Source organism: Antechinus flavipes, chromosome 2, assembly GCF_016432865.1.
Source record: "Antechinus flavipes isolate AdamAnt ecotype Samford, QLD, Australia chromosome 2, AdamAnt_v2, whole genome shotgun sequence".
Taxonomy (NCBI): domain Eukaryota; kingdom Metazoa; phylum Chordata; class Mammalia; order Dasyuromorphia; family Dasyuridae; genus Antechinus; species Antechinus flavipes.
Window position 1 is genome coordinate 233,268,450 of NC_067399.1, and position 22,249 is coordinate 233,290,698.

Here is a 22,249-nt window from a genome sequence, read left to right on the forward strand (position 1 = left end):
CCTTTGGCTGTTGTTCAGTTTCCTCATTTGTAAAATGGTATGGATTAAATCTAAAACCTTTCCAGATCTATATCTGTGCTCTTATGAATACAGCTAGTAAGTAGCAAAGCCATGATTAGAACTCAGGTATTCTTCTGTATTATACCAACAGCTGCTTTGAGAAAATTAGTACTGCCCCCGTGAAGGGTTATAGACAGGATGGCCCTGAGAATTCATTGGTTGCTATAGCTCTCCTGATTTAACTTTATTGGCAGATTTTTAAATTCCAAATTTAAAATCCCCAATATTAAAGGATAAGAATGAAGCATTCTTCATTATCTTCACTAATGCCAACATCAGTTACAATTGAACCAAAACTTTAAAGAGACATTACTGAATTTGCAATTTATCCAAAATCAGGAAGAGTTTGAAAATTATGATCTGCCAGCCAGATTCTTACCTACCTCTTTTGTGCACTCTCAAACTAAGAATAGCTTATTTTCATTTCTAAATGTAATAAAACTTCATTTTATGATATGAAAAAATTCTTAGCCCCCAAATCTCCATACAAAAGTAGGCCACAGTAGGTCATAGTTTATAGACCTCTGTAAAAGAAATGGAAGAACTAGGCTGCTGGGAAGTAAGTTGGAGAGAATTTTTTTTTTACAGCCACCACCAGCTAAGAGATTCAAGATGTAGCCAACCTCTGCAAGCCCATGCCTTAAATGTTTTCTTACAAAGTAGATTTGGTCCCAAGCTGTTTAAGCATGGGAGACTTTCCTATATGATTAAGTAGAGTGTAGTTCTAGGTTGCTTCTCCCTACAGAATACTGTAGTAGAAATAACTTGAGTCAGGGAACTGGATTCTAATCCTATTTTCCCCTATTGTGTGACCTTGGATAAGTCACTCTCCCATTCTGAGCCCCAATTTCCCCATATATAAAGTGAAGGAGTTATACTAGGTGATGGGGAAACCCTTTAAACCTCTGGCAATCAAGAATTTTATGATTTTCACCAAGAAAGCAAAGCAATGGGCATAGGGCCCTGTGAATCTTTGCAAAGGACCCCACATGTAGAAGTGATGCAAGGACTTACCAGCTAAAATTTAATCAACCCTTCAAATATTTATTCTCCAACACCAGCCTTTCCAAAATTAAGACCTGGCAAGAAATAAGACCTGGTCACTATGCCAAAAGGACTGAGCAAGCCAATGACCTCCAAACTTGTAGAATTAAATAAAGAAACATTCATCTTTTCCATACAGTCTCCTCATCTGTAAAATGGGGGTCATAATACCTGCTTTGTATGGATTTGCCAGAACTGTTATAGACAAAGTACTTTTTAAGAAAAGCAAAGACTTGGCTTTGGAAGACTTGTGTTTGGGGCCTCGTTCTGCCTTGTGAACTTGGAGGAATCCCTTCTTTCTGAATCTGTTTCCTCTTCTGTATAATGTGGGTAATTCTCCAACAATCACCTACCTCATGGAGTTGTTCTGTGGAAATCACTTTGTAAATAGTAAAGCACCATAAAATGGGAGGAAGACTAGGAGCAACAGTAGAAGTAGTTGTTATTAGAAGCAGGTCTCAGACTAAAAACAGTAGCAACAATAGCAGTGGTTTTAAGTTTGCAAAATGCTTTATTTGTTCAGGATGTTCCAAAAATCTTTGGACAGTTTGGACCTAATAGCTTAGAACTGCCCTAAGGCTTTGGGGATACCATATAATATCTGATTTAATCTCTAATGAATGATTTAGTTTAACACAGCCCTCTCTAAAGTACATAGCACAATTTAATGACCCATTTTCCAATAAAATATAATTTATGTTATTTATGAAATGCACAGGACATTCTCCCCACCCCAATAAGATTCTTTTCAATGTTTGAATCTCTTTCATTTAAGTTAAAATTTCATAAAATTTTATGACTATTCTGGTTGCCACTCATCCCATTAATCTGATAATCTTGGCACCTGAGTGGCACAGTGGATAGAGGGCTGAGCCTATAATCAAGAAGATCTGAATTTAAATACAACCTCAAACCATTACCATTGTCTGATTCTAGGCTCTGTTTGCCTCAGTTTCCTCATCTGTAAAATGGGAATAATAATAGCACCAAACTCTCAGAGTTGTTGTGAGGATCAAATGAGAGAATATTTTTAAAATGCTATTTTAAAATATTTTTAATTAGTTTTTTATATTTTAATTAAATTTTGATTAATTTTAAAGGCACAGTGCTTAGTTCATAATAAGACATATAAATATTACCTATTATTATTATCATTATTGCCATTACATTCAGCAAGATCTAATTATTCAGAGTCTCTAAGTTCTTTTCTTCTTAGATTAGTTTTTTTGCTTTTGTTTTCACTTTTTACCATTCTTACCATAAGCAAAGAGAGGCAAAATTCTTTCTCCATCAATCTGGATACTTGGTTAATGCCTCTGGGGGTTAAGTGAAGATACTAGAAATCATTAGTTAAACTAAGTTTTTGGAGTATCTGTGATTTAAGCTAAACTTATTCTTACAGTCTCCTTGTAGTTTGTAAGAATTAGGATTCTTCTCATATTGTGAGAGATACCACAGGAGGATTGAGCAAGAGTGGGTAGGAGGAGGTATTGTCCTGATGGTCTAGTTAAGCCACACTTCACAGCATTATTTATTTATAAAGTCATCACAGAGTTTAGTGGAAGGGAGGAGGAGAAACAACTTACTTTTTGCTTTACTTTTTAAAACTTATTTGGCAATGTAGTGCAGTGTAGTGTGGTGGGGAAATTGTTAGACCAAGAAGTAGAGGAGCTTTAATATTAGAACTTTATTATAATTTTATTTCAATATAATTGGTTTTCTTTATAATCTGATGTATTTTATAACTTATTCTAGGAAGGAGACCTTACAGGCTCCATCAGACTGCCCAGGGTAGGGTAGTCCATGACACAAACACGTAGAAGAGCCCTCCTAGGTCCCTTCTGGCCCTGACATTCTGTGACTGTAATTATCACAAAACAAAAACCATGATTTAACCTCACTCTTTAGAACTTTTCCTTCTGGATTTCATCATATCCACCTTTAACCTCCTTGACTTAGATTTTGCTGTAGTCTCAGAAACCCAAAGTTTATATCCAGGAGCAAAATCAGTGACTGGTTTAAAATATCCAATTGTCATACTCTGGACTTCAGGTGTCCCTACAGCGAGCTCATTGCTCCACCAGCCATATGTCAGCCTGTTCCTTGGCTTGTTAACATCCATCACCAAGGCTTCTTCCCAGAGAAAGCTCCAGCCAAGAGGTCTGTGTCTCTGTTCAGAGTAACACTAACCATGTGCAGGGAATGTTGGTAGGAGCATGCATGCTGCTTGCCAGCCAGTGTCCGCCAATTTCACAGGGAAACTGATTTCATTGTTCACGCTCAATAAATTCATGATCGTCCTCTTGAGCAAGAAAGGAATTAAGCTGGAGGGGCTGTATCATTGGTTCTGGGCCCCAAATCTGTTACACTCACATTATACCTTGATGGGAGAATAAGGTATGAAGGAAAGATTATTTTTTATCCCCTAGAGAATCTGGTACAATGAACATTGTCCTCTTTACAAAAATAAACCCAAGGGTAATGGAGAGAAGAAAAGAGACTCCTTGCTTCTTGGGAAGAGTCTTCCCTTCTCGCTTTAGAGCTACAGCTGCAACTTAATTGTTATTTTCATTTTTCCTGCTTAATTGTTCCTAGAGCCCACTTCTTAACTTAGGGTCCATGAATAGATTTTGCAAACTCCTCATTCCATAAATTTAAAAATGTAGATGAAAAAAAGAAATGAAAAAGACTTAGATGAGAAAAGAAAAAAATTACATCTTTATTTTCAGTAGTTTCTAACTAAAATTTAGTCTTTCCTTCAATAATTTAAAAACATAGAATCATTTATGCTGAGAAGGGGGTTTATAGACTATCAGATTGCCAAGGAACTGGGGGCATAGTTCAGCTTTTTCAGACCTTTGGAGGCTGTTCACATTAATCTCCATCTTCACCTCCTTTCCACTTCTTTTTGCTCTCTCAAGCTCATGTGCTTTCCCCTTCCTCTCCACAGTACATATAACTTCTCAGCAGACGGTTTTCATAGTTCAGCGGCAGGGGCCAACCTGTGTCTGGGCTCTGGAGTTCATGGGGGAGTCGACTGGATGAGAAAGTTGGCATTCCGCTATCGACGAGTGAAGGAGATGTACAACACATACAAGAATAATGTTGGGGGTGAGTGAACCCGGGGTTAGAGGGAGGCTCAGTTTGCCTTGATAGAAACTTGGAGGAGGAGATTCAATCCTATCTGTTCTTCCACTGACTCATATTGGGAATCAATCCACTCTTCTTAGTCTGTCTCTTCTTCTATTAAATGGGGAGAGATCATCTATTCTGCTTTCCTTACATTAAGACCAAAGGTATGTGAAAATGCTACTTTGAAAAGTTTAAAGTACTAAAAGGATTTGTTGTTTCTCATAAGAAAAGAGATGTTCCAGCTTTCCTTATTATTCATAAATTTGGCAAATGTTCATTAAGCACTTACTGGATCTAGAGCACTATGCTAGGTGCTGGGGGAAAGACAGAGTTTGGATATGGGACTGTCCCAATTCATAGGGAGCCTTTGGGCTAGTAAATTTAAGAGAGAGGGAGATTCTCAATAGATGATTCTACAGGACATCTATCATGAAATTTCTTATAATCCACTTCCTAATGATGTTTAGGGATGTTTTTGGCTGGAGACCTAACTAATATCATCACCTGTTTGGCTGATTTTAAACATCAAACATTTGAGGAAGGGAACACCAAAACTTTTCCAAAAGAAACTTGTCTTTCACCCATCAAACACCTTTCTTTTCATGGTCTGGACCTTATATCCTCAGGCCAATCAAGTTCCCAGCATGATCTTTCAGTCAAAAAATTAACCTGATCCTCCTGGAGTGGGGAGCTGAGAGAGACTGCAAGAAGGGAGGAGTCTTTGTTGTATAATGACCCTAAATGTGCACTTATCTATCCTTACCAAAAGATGCTAACTGATAAAATTGGGCTTGAAATCAGTTAATACATTTGTGCTCTACTTTCCCTCCCTCAGTTTCTTTATCTGTGATATTAAGACATTGAACCAGATGACCTCTAAGGTTCTCAAATCCCATGATCCTAGGAATGAGACTTGAATAGTGGATTTTTCAGGATTAGCAATAGATTAGGGAGAGAAAATGGTGCCACCTTCTCAGCCAGCCCTGCCAGTTAGCCCCACATGACGAGACTGAATAGAGGCAGTTTTAGACACATGAATCAAGTAACTAGATGTAGATGCAGCTGGAATCATAGAACTTTTGCCAACCTTGGAGAATTCTTATCCTTGGCTGCAAGGCCAAGTTTTTAAAAGACTTCGCTTTATATTTTATCCATTCTGAGTCCTGAGTATTAGGACGAACATTAATAGCTCAAGGAAGTCCAGCTGAGGGTGGCAGGAGACTTAAGACCATATCCTAGGAGGATTGCTTAAGATAGCAAAGTTTAGTGAAAAACCCTTTGGATCTGTGATCAGAAGACCTGGATGAATCCCACCATGCTTGCATAAATCTTTTATCTTCTTAGAGTTTCATTTTCCTCATTTATCAAACAATAACAATAACAACTAGCACTTAGATAATGCTTTAAAGTTGGTAAAGCATATTATAAATATTACTATTACCTTTTTTTATCTCCACAACCACCCTGGCAGGTGTGAACAGTTATCACTCCCATTTTACAGATAAGGCAAAATGAAACTAAGTGAATTGCCAAAGGGGGTGGTAAATGTTCTAGCCAATCAATCAATAAGCATCTATTATAACTTTCTGGCAATCAGAGATGCCTGCTAATGAAATGGATTTGTTCAGTGAGTTCTTTAATGATGTTTAAGAAGAGGATGGATGAGGCTTTATACTCTATACTTTGAATAGGAAATAGACCAGATGACCTTTCAGGCTCCTTCCAGCTCTCTGCTCCTATCCTGGTGAGGGGATAGACTAGGAGAGTGGAGAGAAGGATTCTGGAATTTGTTAGTTGCCATGAACTGTTTTGCCTCGAACCACTGGGTCCTCCCAGGAGGTTCCCTAAGCTCCAGGAAATACCCTGGGCCTCTGTCAGCATCCCTTAATTTTCACATAAGCTGAGGGGAAATTACCAGAGGTGTCATTCTTGGGCCATGGGTATTGTTAACAACTGATGGGATGCAGAGTTGAGCAGGCAGGCCTATATTCTGGCCAGTGTGTCAGCAGTGGGGAGTGGGGTCAAGAGTAGGAGAAAGCTCCTGTGGGTCACTGGGAGCCCCTGGGCAAGACAGGCTGTTTTCATACATCAGAAGGAACAGACATCTGGGAGGAGAAAGGAAAGTATGCCTGTGCTGGAGAATAATAGAAGAGGCTTAAAAACACACCTTTGGGAGGAAGTGAGTCAGAGGTATGATGGAAGGAGAGAAGGAAAGGGCCAAGACAAGAAGCAGAAAGACTTGAAGAAACTTTAGGTGGGTAGGTGAGTAGGCAAGGAAATGGAGGCCTGAGAGCATGTCTGGAACAGTAGGGGCTCAAGTCATTACAACTTGTACTAGGTATCTACTTTGTGTAAGAGCCTTGGAGAGAATGCCTTAAGACAGCACAAAGGAAATTGAGTTCAAGAGGGAAACATTATGGTGTACTGGAAGCACTGGACCTGAGCTCAAAAGATTTGGCTTAATTATGTGACTATGAGCTCTTCACTGCTCTCAAATTTAGATCTTCAGGAAAATGAAAGAGTGGGTAAATCTATAATGTTAACACAGCATGGCCCCTGTTCTGCAGGAACTTAATCAGCCTAATTAAGTTTTGGAATAAGGAGAGGCTGGATTTTAATCCTAGCTCTACCATAAAATTCACGATGCGACCCTGAACAAAATCATTTTGCCTCTCAATCCTTAGTTTCCTCATTTGTAAAAAATTGGGGGAAGAGGGAGATTTAGACTCTAAGGATACTTCTCACTCCAAAATCCCATGGCTCTGTAAAAAGAAGGGATAGTCAGTTCCAATAGAGCAGTAATGAATTGAACCAGCTACGCCCAGCGAAAGAACTCTGGGAGAAGACTATGAACCACTACATAGAATTCCCAATCCTCCTATTTTTGTCCGCCTGCATTTTCTATTTACTTCACAGGTTAATTGTACACTATTTCAAAGTCCGATTGTTTTTGTACAGCAAAATAACTGTATGGACATGTATACTTATATTGTATTTAACTTATACTTTAACATATTTTATATGTATTGGTCAACCTGCCATCTGGGGGAGAGGGGGGAAGGAGAGGAAAAATTGGAATAAAAGGCTTTGTGATTGTCAATGCTGAAAAATTACCCATGCATATATCTTGTAAATAAAAAGCTATTAAAAATGATCTTAAAAAGAAAGAAAGGAAGATGGGATAGTTATGAGTCACAGAGAATAAGGTCCATAAGGTTGAAAGAGAAAGTAGCATCCTTGTCCCACTGGACTCCAATATGGGAAAATTCAGTTAGAGACTGAAAGTTGAGCAGCCAGGAGCAGAGGGATAGAATTTTAGCACTATAAAGCTGAAAGGAACTTTGGGGCTCATTTTTGTTTAATCTTCTCAGGGTCAGGCCAATCTGTTTCCCCTTGTCCCCAGAACCTGGGGTTTCCCCAAAATGATTAATGACATCCGTGCCTTTTTTTTCCCTTTGCCCCCAGGTTTGATAGGAGCTCCCAAGAGAGAAACTTGGCTACAGCTAAGAGCAGAACTTGAGGCCTTGACAGACCTCTGGTTGACACATGCCCTCAAGGCATTGAATTTAATACATTCCCGGTAAGTACAGTGGGAAAATGACCAGAGGGCTTCCTCTGTTCTTTATGCCTCCAGAGCTTCCTCAGAGCTCTGGATTAGAGCTCCTAGATTAGAACTTGACCAGCTGAATGTATAAGAGGCTGGAAATAACGAAGTTTGGAGACATTCATTCTGAAAGAGCTGGCTTGGCTGCTGGGTAATTAACTTTCTTAGCCATTCCGTCAGCCAGTGAAGGCAGATGAAGAGAGTATGTATCTTGTATGTACATATGCAATTATGAGTTTGTGTACTTGTGCATATACATACATGTATATGCCCAACAAGACAAAAACCTGTTAGCAAAAATAAATAAATGAATGAATGAAAGTGTGCATCAGTGGAGGAAGCATCGCACTGATGAAATCCCAGACATCTAGAAGGATTGAAATACTCTTGGTGTTAGACTGATCCAGAGGTATCTTGGTCAGTGTTTTAAAAACCAATTTTCAGTAAAAAATGTGTCTAAGACTCACTTTTAAGGTTAATCTTCATTATTAACAATTTTACCATCAATTTCTTAAGTCTAAACAATCAACAAAATAAAAAGTCAGGCTGTTATGTGTAACCATTGTTGATTTCCAGGGTTTAAGTGCTCATACTAACAATTTATTAATCAGCTTTCATGCTGATACAAGCTGGCTCCAGCACACTTGACCCCCATGTCAAATAGCCTATAACATCAGGCTCACTAGATGCTAGAACTTGTTACTCAGGCTATATTCAACCTCATATTTGGGGGTACTTCTCCAGAATGCCCTGTACTTACTCCCTTCTCCCCACCTTGACTTGATGTTTCAGTGGACAATAATCCAGTCTCGGTCTCTTCGATTTTTTTAACCCCTGTTTTTGCTTATTTTCCAGGCCTAATTGTGTCAATGTGCTGGTTACCACCACTCAGCTAATCCCTGCCCTAGCTAAAGTCTTGCTGTACGGATTGGGCACAGTCTTTCCTATCGAGAACATCTACAGTGCAACCAAGACAGGTCAGAGCAAGCAGAAAGTTAGGATTCCTCAGTGACAGAAGTGCTAGGCAGCTCATCCTGGCATAGCATTGCTAAGGGAAGGGGACGAGATAAAAACTAGAGATTCCTTAAAGGCAGAGATAAAAGACTGATTCTGTTCCTGTCAGACACAGACTGCTAATTAATTCCTCACCCATTTTTCTAGGGGGGGTTATTTGTTGGTATCCAAAAGTCACATTTGTTATGAACTTGTAGTACAGAGTAGATCTGGAGGACAGTACACGCTGCCAAGAAAGTGGTGACTGTGAGTTGCTCTCTTAGGGAGCCAGAAGAACAAGGAGATGAGATGATTGTCAGGCTGGGGTATGACTTGAGAATGAAATTCAGGATGCCTGCCTCTCAGCCTATTGTATTGACTCAGACTAAGATTGTCATTATGTGTAATGAGCCTTAGAGATGGGCAAGTCCAAGTGCCTCATTTTAGAGCCCAGATACCTTGGCTAAGGTCACACAGTGAGCATAGCTGCAGGTAGGAGTAGAACCAAGGTGTCCTGCCTAGAATTCAGGCCTGGCAAGTGCAGAGGAAAACAGGCCCCTATTGTAGTGCATCCACCTGGGTGAGATAGTCCAGGGCTCATTCTGACCCTCCCAAACATTCCAGAAGCTGGAGAACCAGGAAAGAGCTGTCACCCAGCGTAGGAGAAGGAAAGGCCTCTAAGTCCAATTCTTGGCACTAACTGACTTCTTGGTCTGCAGGAAAGGAGAGCTGTTTTGAAAGGATAATGCAGAGGTTTGGAAGGAAAGCGGTCTATGTTGTAATAGGAGACGGTGTGGAAGAAGAGCAAGGAGCCAAGAAGGTACTTGTAAAACATCTTCTTTTTCTCTACATTTCACCCCTCTTCCATGGCAGTAATGTTTCTCAGACCTTAGTGGCGTAGGGCGTTTAAGAAGGAGGCGCAACCAGAATAATTGGGACCCTGAGAATTCAGCTGTTATTATTTCTCTCTAAGAGGGAGTGGATGTGTGTTGGGAGAAGGGGGTAGATGGAGAGACAGACAGACAGACAGATAGAGGAGAGAGAGAGAAGAAAGAGAAGGAAAAGGGGAGAGGGAGAAGAAGGAGCAAACGATATTCATGGATCACACAAAAAGTGTGTGTGTGTCTGTGTCTAGGGGAAAATGATGGACAACATCATATAGTGGAAAGAAATCTGAGTCTGAAGTCAAGCAACCTAGACTTGAATCCCAACTGTAAAATGAGGAGGTCGGACTCTACTGTCCCTTTCATTGCTGTGTCTCTGATTATATATGTGTGTGCATATGTTTGTATGGGGTTGGGGGGCTTTTCCTCCTCGGCTGTGTGCTCAGACTTCATTCACTGCACTGACTTCCTCTCACTCAGGCATGGTTTGGCTCTCTCTTTCCCAGGCTCTTGGCTCACCATTCTTTTCCCATTTGTAAATCGTTGAAGCATCCTGAGTAATTTCCTATTCTAAATCCCTTCTCCAGGACACTGGCCGCCACCTCCCCTGATAACCACTGGTCTGGTTGAGGAATGCCTCCCCCTAGAGCTCAGCTCTGCTTTGTTGGGGGTGGGCTTCCTTTTCATATATCACTTGTTCCAGGGACTGTTCCCAGTTAATAAAGACAGCATTAAGCTCATGAAAAAGTAAAATCCCATTTCTGTGATCTCAGACTACCAAGTAAGGGAGATATGGGGGGCTGCCGAGTTCTTAGAAGGAAAAAAAACGACAGCTGAATTCCCAGAGTCTCAGCCATAACAGCCAAGTCTCCCCCTCCCTCTGCCTGCCCCAGTCAAGGCTGGGAAATATTACTGCCAATGCCATGGAGCTTAATAACAAGGCCTGGTTGTTTTTCACCTTCAAGTCTCTGCTCCCTGCAATGGGCAGTTTATTGAAATAAAGGAAATCCCAAACAAGAAATGACTCTTTGCTTGCATAGCCCAAAGGGGCCAGCACTGGGGAAACACTGGAAATAGAGAATTAAGTTATTATAAAGAGGCTGCTCAGGGCAGCTTCATGGCGTAGTGGATAGTGTGCCTGGAGTCAGGAATGCTCCTTTCCCAGAATTCAAATCCAGCTTCAGATACTTATTAGCTGTGTGATTCTGGGCAAGTCACTTAACCTTGTTTGCCTCAGTTTCCTCATCTGTAAAATGAGCTGGAGAAGGAAATGGTGAACCACTAGCTGCATGAGTGGGCAGGTTCCTTAACCATGTTTGCCTTAGTTCCTGATCTATAAAATGAGCTAGAGAAAGAAATGGCCGACTACTCCGGTATCTTTGCCAAGAAAATCCCAAAAGGGGTCATGGAGAGTAGGACATGACTGAACAAGAACAAAAAGAGGCTGTGCCAGTTTAAGGAACAGAGTTCACCTTAACTCATGGGAACGTACCCACCCTTCTCCCTACTCTGGACAATCCCTTACACATGCCTAAGAACCCAGGCAACCCGTTCATTCCTGGATTGGGCAACTTTTTGCAGTGAGAACTGTAGGGATAAAGCCTCTCACTACCTGTGTGCACTCATACAGAGACAGAGATATCCCCCCTGACTCAACAGAAGTGGGTCTAGTTCAAGTCTCAGATCACCTGTGTCTGCCTTTGGGGACAGAATTTAATACTTAGGATCCTCAGAGTCCACTTCTGCTACTTCCCCAAGTAAGCCATTGACCTCCACTGGCCCGATTCCTTATCTATATAATGGGGCATTGTAATTGATAGCCACAGATGTCCTTTGCACTCAAAAATTTGTGTGCTTAGAACTGGATAGGGACATAATTATTCATCTGTTCTAACATCTTCATTTTTCCAGATGCAGAGAAAGAAAAGTGAAGCTTGTCTACCTATAGGCAGGTTGCACAGGTAGCAAGTAGCAGAACTGAGAATGAAACCTAAGTACTCATTCTCTCCTTGCAGCATTCTTTCCAAAAGCTGTACTTCCTCTTGATTTCCTTCTCTTCCAGCATGATTCCTAATTCTACCTTTCTTTTTGTTTAATCTTTTTTTTTTCTTTTGGCAAGGTAGTTAGGATTAAGTGACTTGTCCAGGGTCACACAGATTTGAACTCAACTCCTTCTGACCCCAGGGACAGTAATCTATCCATTTCATCATCTAGCTGCCTCTAGTTCTACCTTTCTTAAGCAGCTAGATGACATGCTGAACCTGGGGTCCCTAAGACCTAAGTTCAAATCCAATGTCAGACATTAATTGTATGACCTTAGGCAAGTCATTTAATATCTTTCAGGCTCAGTTTTGTTATCAGTTAAATGGAAAAATAATACCACTTGCTTCCCAAGACTGTTACAGAAGTAATATTTGTAAAATAAAATATTATTTAAGGCCTAGAGAAATGCTACTGTTGTTATCGTATATATAGTATATAACATGTACATGTTATAATATATTTTATATATTATAGCTACTAGAAATATTATTATTGCCCAGTATATCATGTATCTGAAAAGCATTTTAAGGCTTGCAAAGTACTTTCTATGTAATGACCCTCTACAGTAGGTAGTGCAGTTACCATTGTCCCCATTTTACAGAGAAGGATAAAGAAGCTAAAAAGGATCACACAGCTACTAAGTACTTGAGGCAAGATTGGAATTCAGGGGTCTTCCTGACTCCAGGTCCAGCTTCCTATCCATTGTGCTATCTAAATCACTGCCTCAAAAGGAAAACTTCAGAGGCCCTCTGGAACAATTCTCTGTGCTAATTCTGCGGCTGGTCTGGTCACCATCATTAGCTGAGTCAAGTTAGCTCTGGAAGCAGGGCTTTAATTATTACATCAGTCACCAGGCATTTATTAAGCTCTGTCAGGGTTACCAATACCCAAGTGAGAAATCCTGCTCTCAAGAAGGGTATATGTGAGGAGACTCATGGCATTTGATGAATAGAAAGTAAATTAGAATGCAACCCAGTCCCAAAAGTGAAGCCCTTAGCAAAGGCTCCTAAAATGAGACTCGCTCGACAGATTGGAAGGGATAGTCTTAGGAAGTCAAAAGAAAATCTTTCTTTGGACTAAATGTAATAGTGGTTGTTTTTCTGAAAGACAAGAAGAGCCAAAAATCTGCAAGATTCAATGGGATCCAGAGCAAGCAAACATTCTCATCCTTGTATGTGTCAAGGACTTTTGGTCAAATCTAGTGGATGCTAAAGACCCCTTCTCAGAGTAATGTTTGTAAATGCACAAAATAAAAGCATTCAGGGTTACAAAGTTTAATGAAAATAAAAACAGAAATTTTCTCCCCATTCAAGCTCACAGCTTCTCTAAAATACATGCAAGAATTGCTAGGATAAATAAATCCCTGGCTGATAGTGGGTCATTAAGAAAAATCTATGGCTATTAAGGCCATGTTCTTAAACTTTGAAGCTCATTTCTTGGTGTTTCTGGCTTGTTACACACCTCATCAGGGAGAGGGTTCCAGGCTGCCCTGGCCCAGTGGGAAGGGGCATATTTTGGCTGTTGGGATAATGTGTATATTTTGGAGTAGGGAGGTTAGGAGAGAGGAAAATAGGAAGTGAAATGTTGGAGTGGGGAAAGTTCTATCACAGACCCCTAAAAATCAGCCTCTTCTGTCTCTGTCTCTCTTTTTCCTCTCTTCCTTCCCCTTTCTCCTCCTCCCTCTCTTTTCTTTCCCTCCCTCCCCCCTTTTCTCCCTCACTACACTCTCATTCTCTCTCTCTCTCTCTCTCTCTTCTCTCTCTCTCTCTCTCTCTCTCTCTCTCTCTCACACACACACACACACACACACACACACACACACACACACACACACACATTGTGAAAGCAGAGCAGTTGGTCCCAGACCTGGGCTTCAGGAGCAGCATCAAAGCCCCACTGCTAGCAGGGGGCAAATCCTGCAGGGCAACAGAACCTTGATTCCACCAAGAGCCCTTTTTACTTCCACTGCCTCTCCAATGAAGCGCTTTGCCCCATTACCAGGAAATGCTACTTGCAAGGGGCTGCCATTGCCTTGTGATTGATGGGAGTCATTAGTTCAAGCTGCTGTACACCTGAGCTGTATAAAATATGAGGAAAGGAAGAGAGGCTTGCAGTGTTTCTGCTGACAGCATTGATAATATCTCAATTTTAGTGGGTCATTTTTCTCCCCCTCTCCACAAGTGATAAATCTGCCCAGGTTCAAGAGCCATCAAGGAACCAAGGCTGCAGAGGGAGGGGCTTTCTCCATCCTCTTCTCTGCCCACCTTCACCACCACCCCCAACAACAACAAGGAAATATCTCTAAATGGGGAATTCAAATGGCTTTCTAATTGGAATACTGCGTAATGGCTGTGTTCACTGACTGGAATTGATGAATTGTAGTTTTCCTGGAGGAGCCTGGAGTTGTCACAATAGTCTGAAGGGCCAGGAGCACAGAACTGTCCATCTACTCGATTGCCTGCTCTTAATGGAGGAGCTAGCACTTGAGGAGGGAGAGAGGGAATGAGCGGGGAAAGGATGGATAGAAGGCATATAGATAATCACTTTTTGTCATGTTTGTTTATACTAGGAGGCCCTAAAGAAAAGGACCAGGGTAAAGGACTGAACCTGTGATTTCTTTAGTGTGAAGGGACTCCTAAATGGGAAACCCCTTCTACTAGTACCTTCCCAGCAGCTTACATTCTTAAAAGAAAATTAAGTAGTTTGCCCAGGTTATACAGCCAGCATGCAGCAGAGTGGTCTGAAACAAGGCCTGAAAGCAAGTGGGCTTCTGTGATTCCTTCCCAGAAAGAGAATTTCCTATGTGGACCCTTCTGAGCTAGGAAATGGAGGTGACAAACTGTGCTTTTGGAAAAGGGCAGTCAGGACATTGGCCTTCTCAGCCACATATCTCCTCCCAGTGATGTCCACTCAGCCTTTATGTTAATATTATTTTGAGCCTAATAACTTGAAACTTGAACTCGTGTCTTCCTGGCTCTGAGCCCAGATGCCCATGCACTGACTGTGCCATAGAGCCCTTCCTACAAAAAGATATAGTTATCACTTATACCTACACAGAACAATATTGACCCACCATCACTAAGAATTATCTTTGGGCAATTTTTCTTTCCTTTTTTTAAGTGAAAAAAAAATATCCAGAGATTTTAATGAATTTCTAGCAAATGACTCTGTTTCCTATAACCCTGAAAAGATTGAGACTATATGGAAGCTTCCCTCAACTCCCCTCCTGAACCTCTCAAAAAGTCTCAACACCAGCGCCTATTTTCTCTTTTCTTCCTGTGTTAGAGAAGCATCCCTGTACTTTGGGCAATTTTTCTAACAGTAAAGACAGTTTTGCATTGTGAGTGAGCCCAATAAGTTACGCCCCAATAGGAATCCAAACCAAGAATGGATCCCCTTCATCTCAGACTGATTAATACCGTGCTCTCAGCAGTCATTAATGAGTTTATTGATAAACTCAGCAAGTAATTCAAGTGTATGCAAATTATGCATAATTATGAGGTGGTTGGGAGGGGGAGGGTCAGAAAAGACTCAGCTAGGGATGGTTTTAGAGCAGAACTGAGAGGTAGATGTGGGGAGGGATGGGAGGATACTGCATGCAAAAGCATGGAAATGGGAAATGGAGTGTGATAATTATACATGTCCAGCATGGCATTCAGACCTCTGTGGATAATGCTTCCTGGAAAGTTCCTTGGTCTCATCTAGAATCTACTTGGGCTTATTAGGATCAAAATAATATTAATATAAAGGCCAAATGGACATTACTGGGAGGAGATGACAGTTTGTCACCTCCATTTCTTAGCTCAGAAGGGTACACATAGGAAGTTTTCTTTCTGGGAAGGAATCACAGAACCTCACCTCACATTCCCCATTCTGCTTTCAGGCTTTATTTCAGACCACTGCGTGAACCATCCACAAAGTCCAAAAGCTCACTGTGGATGTATAGAAGAAAAAAGGAAAAATAATGAACATTTGCCTTGCAGGAACTTAAGCGAGGTGAGGTTCAGTGCAGCCAGAAAAATCAGCATTTGCTCAGAGCCCGAGCAGCATCTGGTTAGGCAATCCTAACAGGAGACAGGCCACCAAGTCAGAATTTAAATAGAAATTGGAAGTATGATCCTTCCCCCTTTCTCCCCTTTCCTGTCTTTCCTACCCACCCCACCACTGACCCAGAACTTTTTTAGAATCCTTCCAGGACCATCATTGTGACGCTAGAAAGATAGTCAACTTGGCCAAACCATGGCAAATGTTTTTCCCAAGGGGTGGAGGGAAAGAGCTCCCTCCAGGCTGCCCCTTCGACTTTAAAACATTCTAGTTTTTGTTGCCCTGTATCCACCTGTATCCACTGGAGAGAATGATTTGAATCAAAGGAAAAGGATTAACATTTATTAGTGATTTTATTATTCAGTTGGGTCCCCAGCCAGAGTCTTCTCACAAACAGCCAGGCTCGGTGTAATATGCACTGCTTGTTTCTCAGTTTCTGTGTTTTCCTTCATTTAGACATGTATATATAGCCCTGCATGTTAATATATATACCTAGACACATCTATATGCCACAGGCCCCAGTAGCCTCTCAGGGCACATAAGCCATTTCCCCGGATTTAATGAGACACAGCATGGTGAGGTAAGGGGATAGCAGTTAATAAGCACACGATTCGTCATCCTCGCCGGCATTCCCTGGATTTATCTGATTGTTGTAGAGTTAAGTCACTGTTCAAACAGGAAAGATCTGGATGGGGCCAAACTGCAGTTGTTGCTCCCCTCTGGGGAAAAAAAAGGATTTCTTATTTCTTCCTACAAACTAAACTGGGATTATCAGCAGTATTGGAAAACATGCGATCTCTTGATAGAAAAAAACAAAACTTTCTGTTGAAAATGAGTCTAACAGGTTTCCCCAGACTTCATGTGCCACTGTCTGAGGGATTATACATTCAGTTTTAGGCCTAAAAAAAGGTTATTAGAGGTCCCAAAATCCTCCTCTAATTTTAGAGATAAAATAAAGTATGAAAGGGAAATTAGATGGCACCATAGTGCACAGAGTGCCAGGCCTGGAGTCCATCTTCCTGAGTCCAAATCTGGTCTCAGATGCTGACTAGCTGTGTAACCCTGGGTGTTACTTAACCCTATTTGCCCCAGTTTCCTCATTTGTAAAATGGGCTAGAGAAGAAAATGACAAACCATTAGAGCATCTCTGCCAGGAAAACTCCAAATGAGGTCACAGAGTCAGACAATTGAAATGACTGAACAACAAATACAAGATACAGCATGAATCCAGAGGGGAAGGGATTTGCCTGACTTTACACAGTAAGTGACATCTAAAATTCTTTGCACAGTGCAGTATTGCTTTACTTGGGAGGGGATAAAAAAATCAGGAGCTTGAAGGGACATAAAAGTCAACTAGTCCAACTTACATACCTGAAGATTGAATCTCATCTCCAGCTTCCTGATAATTACTCAACCTGCTTCTTGTTTTAATTGTTCTGAGGACAAAAAAGTCCATGAAAAAATTTAAGTCCATAATAATAAGGAGCTTGTATATGAACATTAAAGTTTGCAAAGTGCTATACACAATTGTTTCTCCTTTGATCCTCCCAGTGCCCCTAGGAGGAAGATGCTTGTTGTTCCCTTTTTACAGTGGAGGAAACTGAAGCAGGCAAAGGTCAAATGACATTTTAAGAAGATAGCCCCAGTCTAAATGAGATTTTTAAAAGGTTGACCTGTCTAAGTGTCTGAGGTTGAATTTGAATTCAGGTCTTTCCAATTCCAGCCCCCAAACTGACCTATTTAGCTGCCTCATGGCACAAGGAGGAGCAGAATGCTATCAGTGAGAACAGTGGACATGAAGAACAGGGTCTGAGTTCTTAGCTCTGCCACATACGTAGCAGTGAGAGGTCTAACAAATATCATGGTCTGACCTTAATTTCTCCACTGCAGAATGGGAATTGTTACTCTATTCATCTCACAGAGTAATTGTAAAAGAAGTATTTCCTAAACAGAGAAGCACTATAAAAATGTGTTATTGTTCAGTCATGTCCAATTCTGTGACCCCATTTGGTGTTTTCTTGGCAAAAATACAGGAGTGATTTGCCTTCTCCTTCTTTATCTCATATTACAGATGAGGAAACTGAGGCAAACAGGATGAAGTGGATTGCCCAGGATTACATAGCTGCCAAGTGTCTAAAGTTGAATTTGAAATCAGAAAAATGAATCTTCCTGCCTCCAGGCTTGTTGCTCTATCCACTGCGCCTCCTGGCTGCCCCTTGCCCAATACAAACTTAAAATTTACTTTATTCTAGCTAAAATCTAAAATTTCACTTTGGGACAGCTGTAAATAATTATTAAGATGCTTTTCTTTCTGTTGATATGAAATCTTTCTCCTTGTAACTTCTACTCGCCCACTGATACTTACTCTTTCTCCTTTCTGAAAACAAACAGAACATTTCTCTGTGACATTTCTGCTATTTGAGGACAAATATCATCCCTTGCCTAAAACTCTTCTTCTCCAAATTGGTCCGTCTCTCAAAGACCACAGATTTAAAAGCTTTAGCGACTTTAAGAGTCATCTGGTCCGCGATCCAAATGTGCCTTCATTCGCATCTCCTTCCCCATTCTTTCTCTAGATGGGCTCCAGCCTCTCATCTAAAATGTGTCACTTCTCAGGCCGAGGGGGTTGCTCAGCCCCACTGCTTCCCTCTTCCCCTCTGTCACCTCTTGCCAAAAATAAATAAATAGATGTATGTGTTTGTGAGAGAGAAAAAAATCCCTCTTTAAGGGAAGTTTTGAGGAGGTCTCCAGGGAGGGTGATGACGCCTGGATGCTTTCTTGTCCCTCCCCCCTCCGGCTCAGGACCCAGCAGGCTCCATCTGTCCATTGGTCCCCAGGGCCTGGCCAGCAGCTTGCTTGGCATAAGCCATTTAGTGAGCTAACCCTGTCTTTGTTTTCAGTCAGGATTATGGGGGCCTCCCTGTTCTTTTTTAGCCTTATTTCTCCTATTATTATTATTAATATCATCAGCAATGGTTATGTTCTCCTTTTCACATGGCAGAAAAAAATAACCAAAGGGCCCGTCAACACAGCTGCCCTGGCTTTTTTCACGTCTGGGATAGTTACAGTTCCTCACATATTTCTGGCTGGATCTAGAATTATAATGATCCAAGCCTGTTGTATCAGAAATCAGAGATTTTAAAAAAAGAATCCCACCTAGATTTGTACACTCCTTGAAGGATTATACCTGCCTCTCCTCTAAATTCCTTATATTGTGGTCCTGTCCTTGGGCTCTTGGCTGTACAATTGCATTAATGATTTAAATTTCTATCTTTCCCCTCATACATCCCCCAAAACACACACACACACACACACACACACACACACACACACACACACACACCCACACCCCTTGTAAAGAACTACTCATCCTCTTCCCCATCTTTATGTCTGTCCTTCTGGAGACAGGATGTTTCTTTCTAACCTTTGTAAATTCTGTCCAGAATGACTTAGAAGTAAATCAATGAGTGATAGAATACAAAAACCATTTGGTACAAAAAATGAATAGATGGATGGATGAAAAAGCATTTATTAAACACTTTTACTATGTGTAAAAGACTATGCTACATATATGATCTATATCAAATTACTTGCCTTTTCATGCAGGTAGGGGGAATGAAACTCAAAATCTTTTTTAAAAGAATGCTTAAAAAATTGTTTTTACATGTAGTTGGAAAAAATAAAATATTTTTTTTAAAATAAATTAAATTTTAAAACATTGGACAAGTTCCAGAGATATGAAGAGAAAAGTAAGCCTGTCCTTGTTCTCAAAGAACTCAAATTCCAATGAGAAAATAGATTTTAGCTACAAGACAAAAAGGTTCCAAGGCAGGCCATGATAATAACGTCTTTAATCTCATTTCTACTGATAAAAATCACATCTTGGGCTTATAGTAGACTTTAATGAATATTGTTTGATTAGTTGATATCAGTTTCTGATTTTGAGTCATTTGGCAGTGCGAAGAACTTTGATGGCATGAATTTTCTTTTCTGGGTCTTCTGCTGTTTTGAGGGGGTCTTTGGTGATGCTTGAAAGCAGGGCCAGTGCTTCGGGAACATTATGGTTCCCAAGGCTCTTTCTTGGATTTGGGGTCCTGGGCTGTCTCTAGCAGAGTCTGAAGATAGCCTGCCCCATAGGTGGCAGTTCTGGATGACTGACCTGTTCTCCAAAGGCGTTTATTTCCTTACTCATAGCTTTAGGCATGTCACTTCCCTTTTGTTGGACCTTGGTTGAAGGGTTGAATGGTTATCAGGACATTGTAGTCTGGGGAAAGAGCATAGATTTGGAGTCAGAAGACCACGGTTCACATATCAGCTTTGCAATCTATATGGCCTTGGACAAGTCATTTAAACCTCAGTTTTCTCATCTGTAAAATGAAGAGATTGCCCAGATGAGTTCTAGGATATCTTCTCTTAACTCTATCATCCTCTGACTCCATGCTCTCAACCTAGATATAATTAATTATTGCCTTCCAGGTCTGAAATTCATTTGATTTGAAAGAGGCTAAGAACTACTTTTAATAAAGATCAGAGGCAACCCTTATGTGTGTTGAGGGTATGGGAGAAGGGAAAAGAAGAAGAATTTATTACTTAAATTTTGAAACAATTCGTGATTTCATCTTTATAGGTAGAATACCACCTACACAAATGATAATCTCTCTCTGCACTGTTAGTGGAGAAGTGATAAGCACTTAGTTTAACTTATTTTTGAATGGTAGACAACAAAAATCCACGGTCATCTCTACATCCCAAGGATTTCAGTTTCCCTTAGACATTGAGCAAGGATGTTGGGGGCCTAAATGCATAAAGTATGGATTATTTTGAATGGTAGCTTGATGTGACAGAAAGAATCTTGGAATTAATGTTAGAAAGTCCAAATTGAATCGTGACCTTGTGTCCAAGTGACCTTGAACTCCATCGAACTCATTGCAGAATGAGAGATTGCAGAATGGAAAAGATAACATCTGCTCCTGTCCTGTACCGTACTACCTACCAGAGCTCTTCTGTTGTTCTTTTGCAGCACAACATGCCCTTTTGGAGAATCTCCTGCCATGCAGACTTGGAGGCCCTGAGGCATGCCCTGGAGCTGGAATACTTATAGCAGAGCCACAGGGAGGTCCTACCCGGGAGTGGCCCTGAGCTTGGCTGCACAGTTCCCACCCCATGACCCTGCAGCTCTCTTTTCTTCCTGCCTCCCCACTTCAGACTTTGAGGATTTGGAAGGAACAGAGACTGAGCAGTTGCCCTGCAGTGGGGACCACTTCCTTGGGAGCCAAGGACCTCTGAGAGGAGGAGACAAAGCTACATCTCAAAGGTTGAACTGGGAGCCCTCCAAGAGGCAGCTGGGGAGGATCTGACTTTGGGGATGAAGATGGAAGTGAAAGGCAGGGATGTGGCCCAAAACTGATAGGGGCTCAATGACCGGGACCTTCTGCAGGACTCACTGAAGGGAAGCAAGAAATCATTGATATAAGGAGGAGCAGGCAGGCTAATTTTTTTAATTTATGAACTAATCTCATTACTCTGGTATTATGCTCTCATACCTGTGATGGCGGATTTCTTTGTTGCTGGTTTTGTTTTTTAAACTCTCTTTGGGATGGGGTTAGGGAGGGAGTGGGGACTTACAGATCTAACTTAAAGAGATCTCTTCTTCAAGTTGTACTCTGAGGGACAATCACACTTTGTAAATTAGTAAGTGAGGACATTCAGGGTCATCAAGAAGACCTAGAGCTTATTTTTGTTCTTGGAAAAGTCTCCTGATGACGTGTGAACAGTGCACGGTGCCTTATGTGGCCATTTTGTTTTGGGGTTGGGGGGAGGAAAAAGGTGAGGGGAAGCTGTACCATGTGAGACTGAATGACATTGAATAAAACCACGTTTACATTTTGAGGTAAGAGTAAGTACTTTGTTCCTTCTTCAGGCTTGAGGTTTTCGGGGAGCAGAGATCCTTAAGAACCCCAAGACCTGTCTGACTTCTGCTGATCCACAGGGGGACCCAGGAGGACTAGATCTATGTTAAAAGACTGGAGGTAGCACCCCATTGGCATTAGTCATGGGAAAGAGTGACCAGTTGACTAGTACTTAGGGAAACACAAGAGCATGTAGCTGTGAGCCTAGAGAGAAAAAGAGTAGGGACCCTTTGATAGAACACACGCTAATACTTTGACACAAGAATTCCCTGGTTCAAATGTTTTGTTTTGTTTTCAAAATAAACTTGGGAGTTTTCACTTGGGCAGTTGACCAGGATTGGCAGAAGAGAGGGGAGCAATTAAAAAAAAGGCAACCATGATAAGATTAGGGAGTGGGACAGAAGGTGCTTGGGAGCCATTATCCTCCCCTTTCTCTTTCCTCTTCCTCATCCTATCACCAGAATCAACTCTCTGAGAAGGTTGGGTTGTTTATTCACCCAGTGCTTGGAATGACTGAGAGCAGTTTGCATTTATGG

At 41.2% G+C, this 22,249-nt stretch overlaps 1 protein-coding gene across 2 annotated transcripts in view; it reads left to right on the top strand.

Moving 5' to 3' along the window:
- EYA2 (EYA transcriptional coactivator and phosphatase 2) overlaps positions 1–21,693 on the top strand; it is a 228,772-nt gene extending 207,079 nt beyond the window's left edge. For both annotated transcript variants that reach the window (XM_051976529.1, XM_051976530.1), the window contains exons 12-16: positions 4,055–4,215; positions 7,702–7,816; positions 8,696–8,817; positions 9,553–9,653; positions 20,825–21,693. In XM_051976529.1, coding sequence (XP_051832489.1) covers positions 4,055–4,215; positions 7,702–7,816; positions 8,696–8,817; positions 9,553–9,653; positions 20,825–20,905 — 580 coding nt within the window. In that variant the 3' untranslated portion in view covers positions 20,906–21,693. The remainder of the gene's footprint in view (positions 1–4,054; positions 4,216–7,701; positions 7,817–8,695; positions 8,818–9,552; positions 9,654–20,824) is intronic.
- The last annotated feature ends 556 nt before the right edge of the window (positions 21,694–22,249 follow it).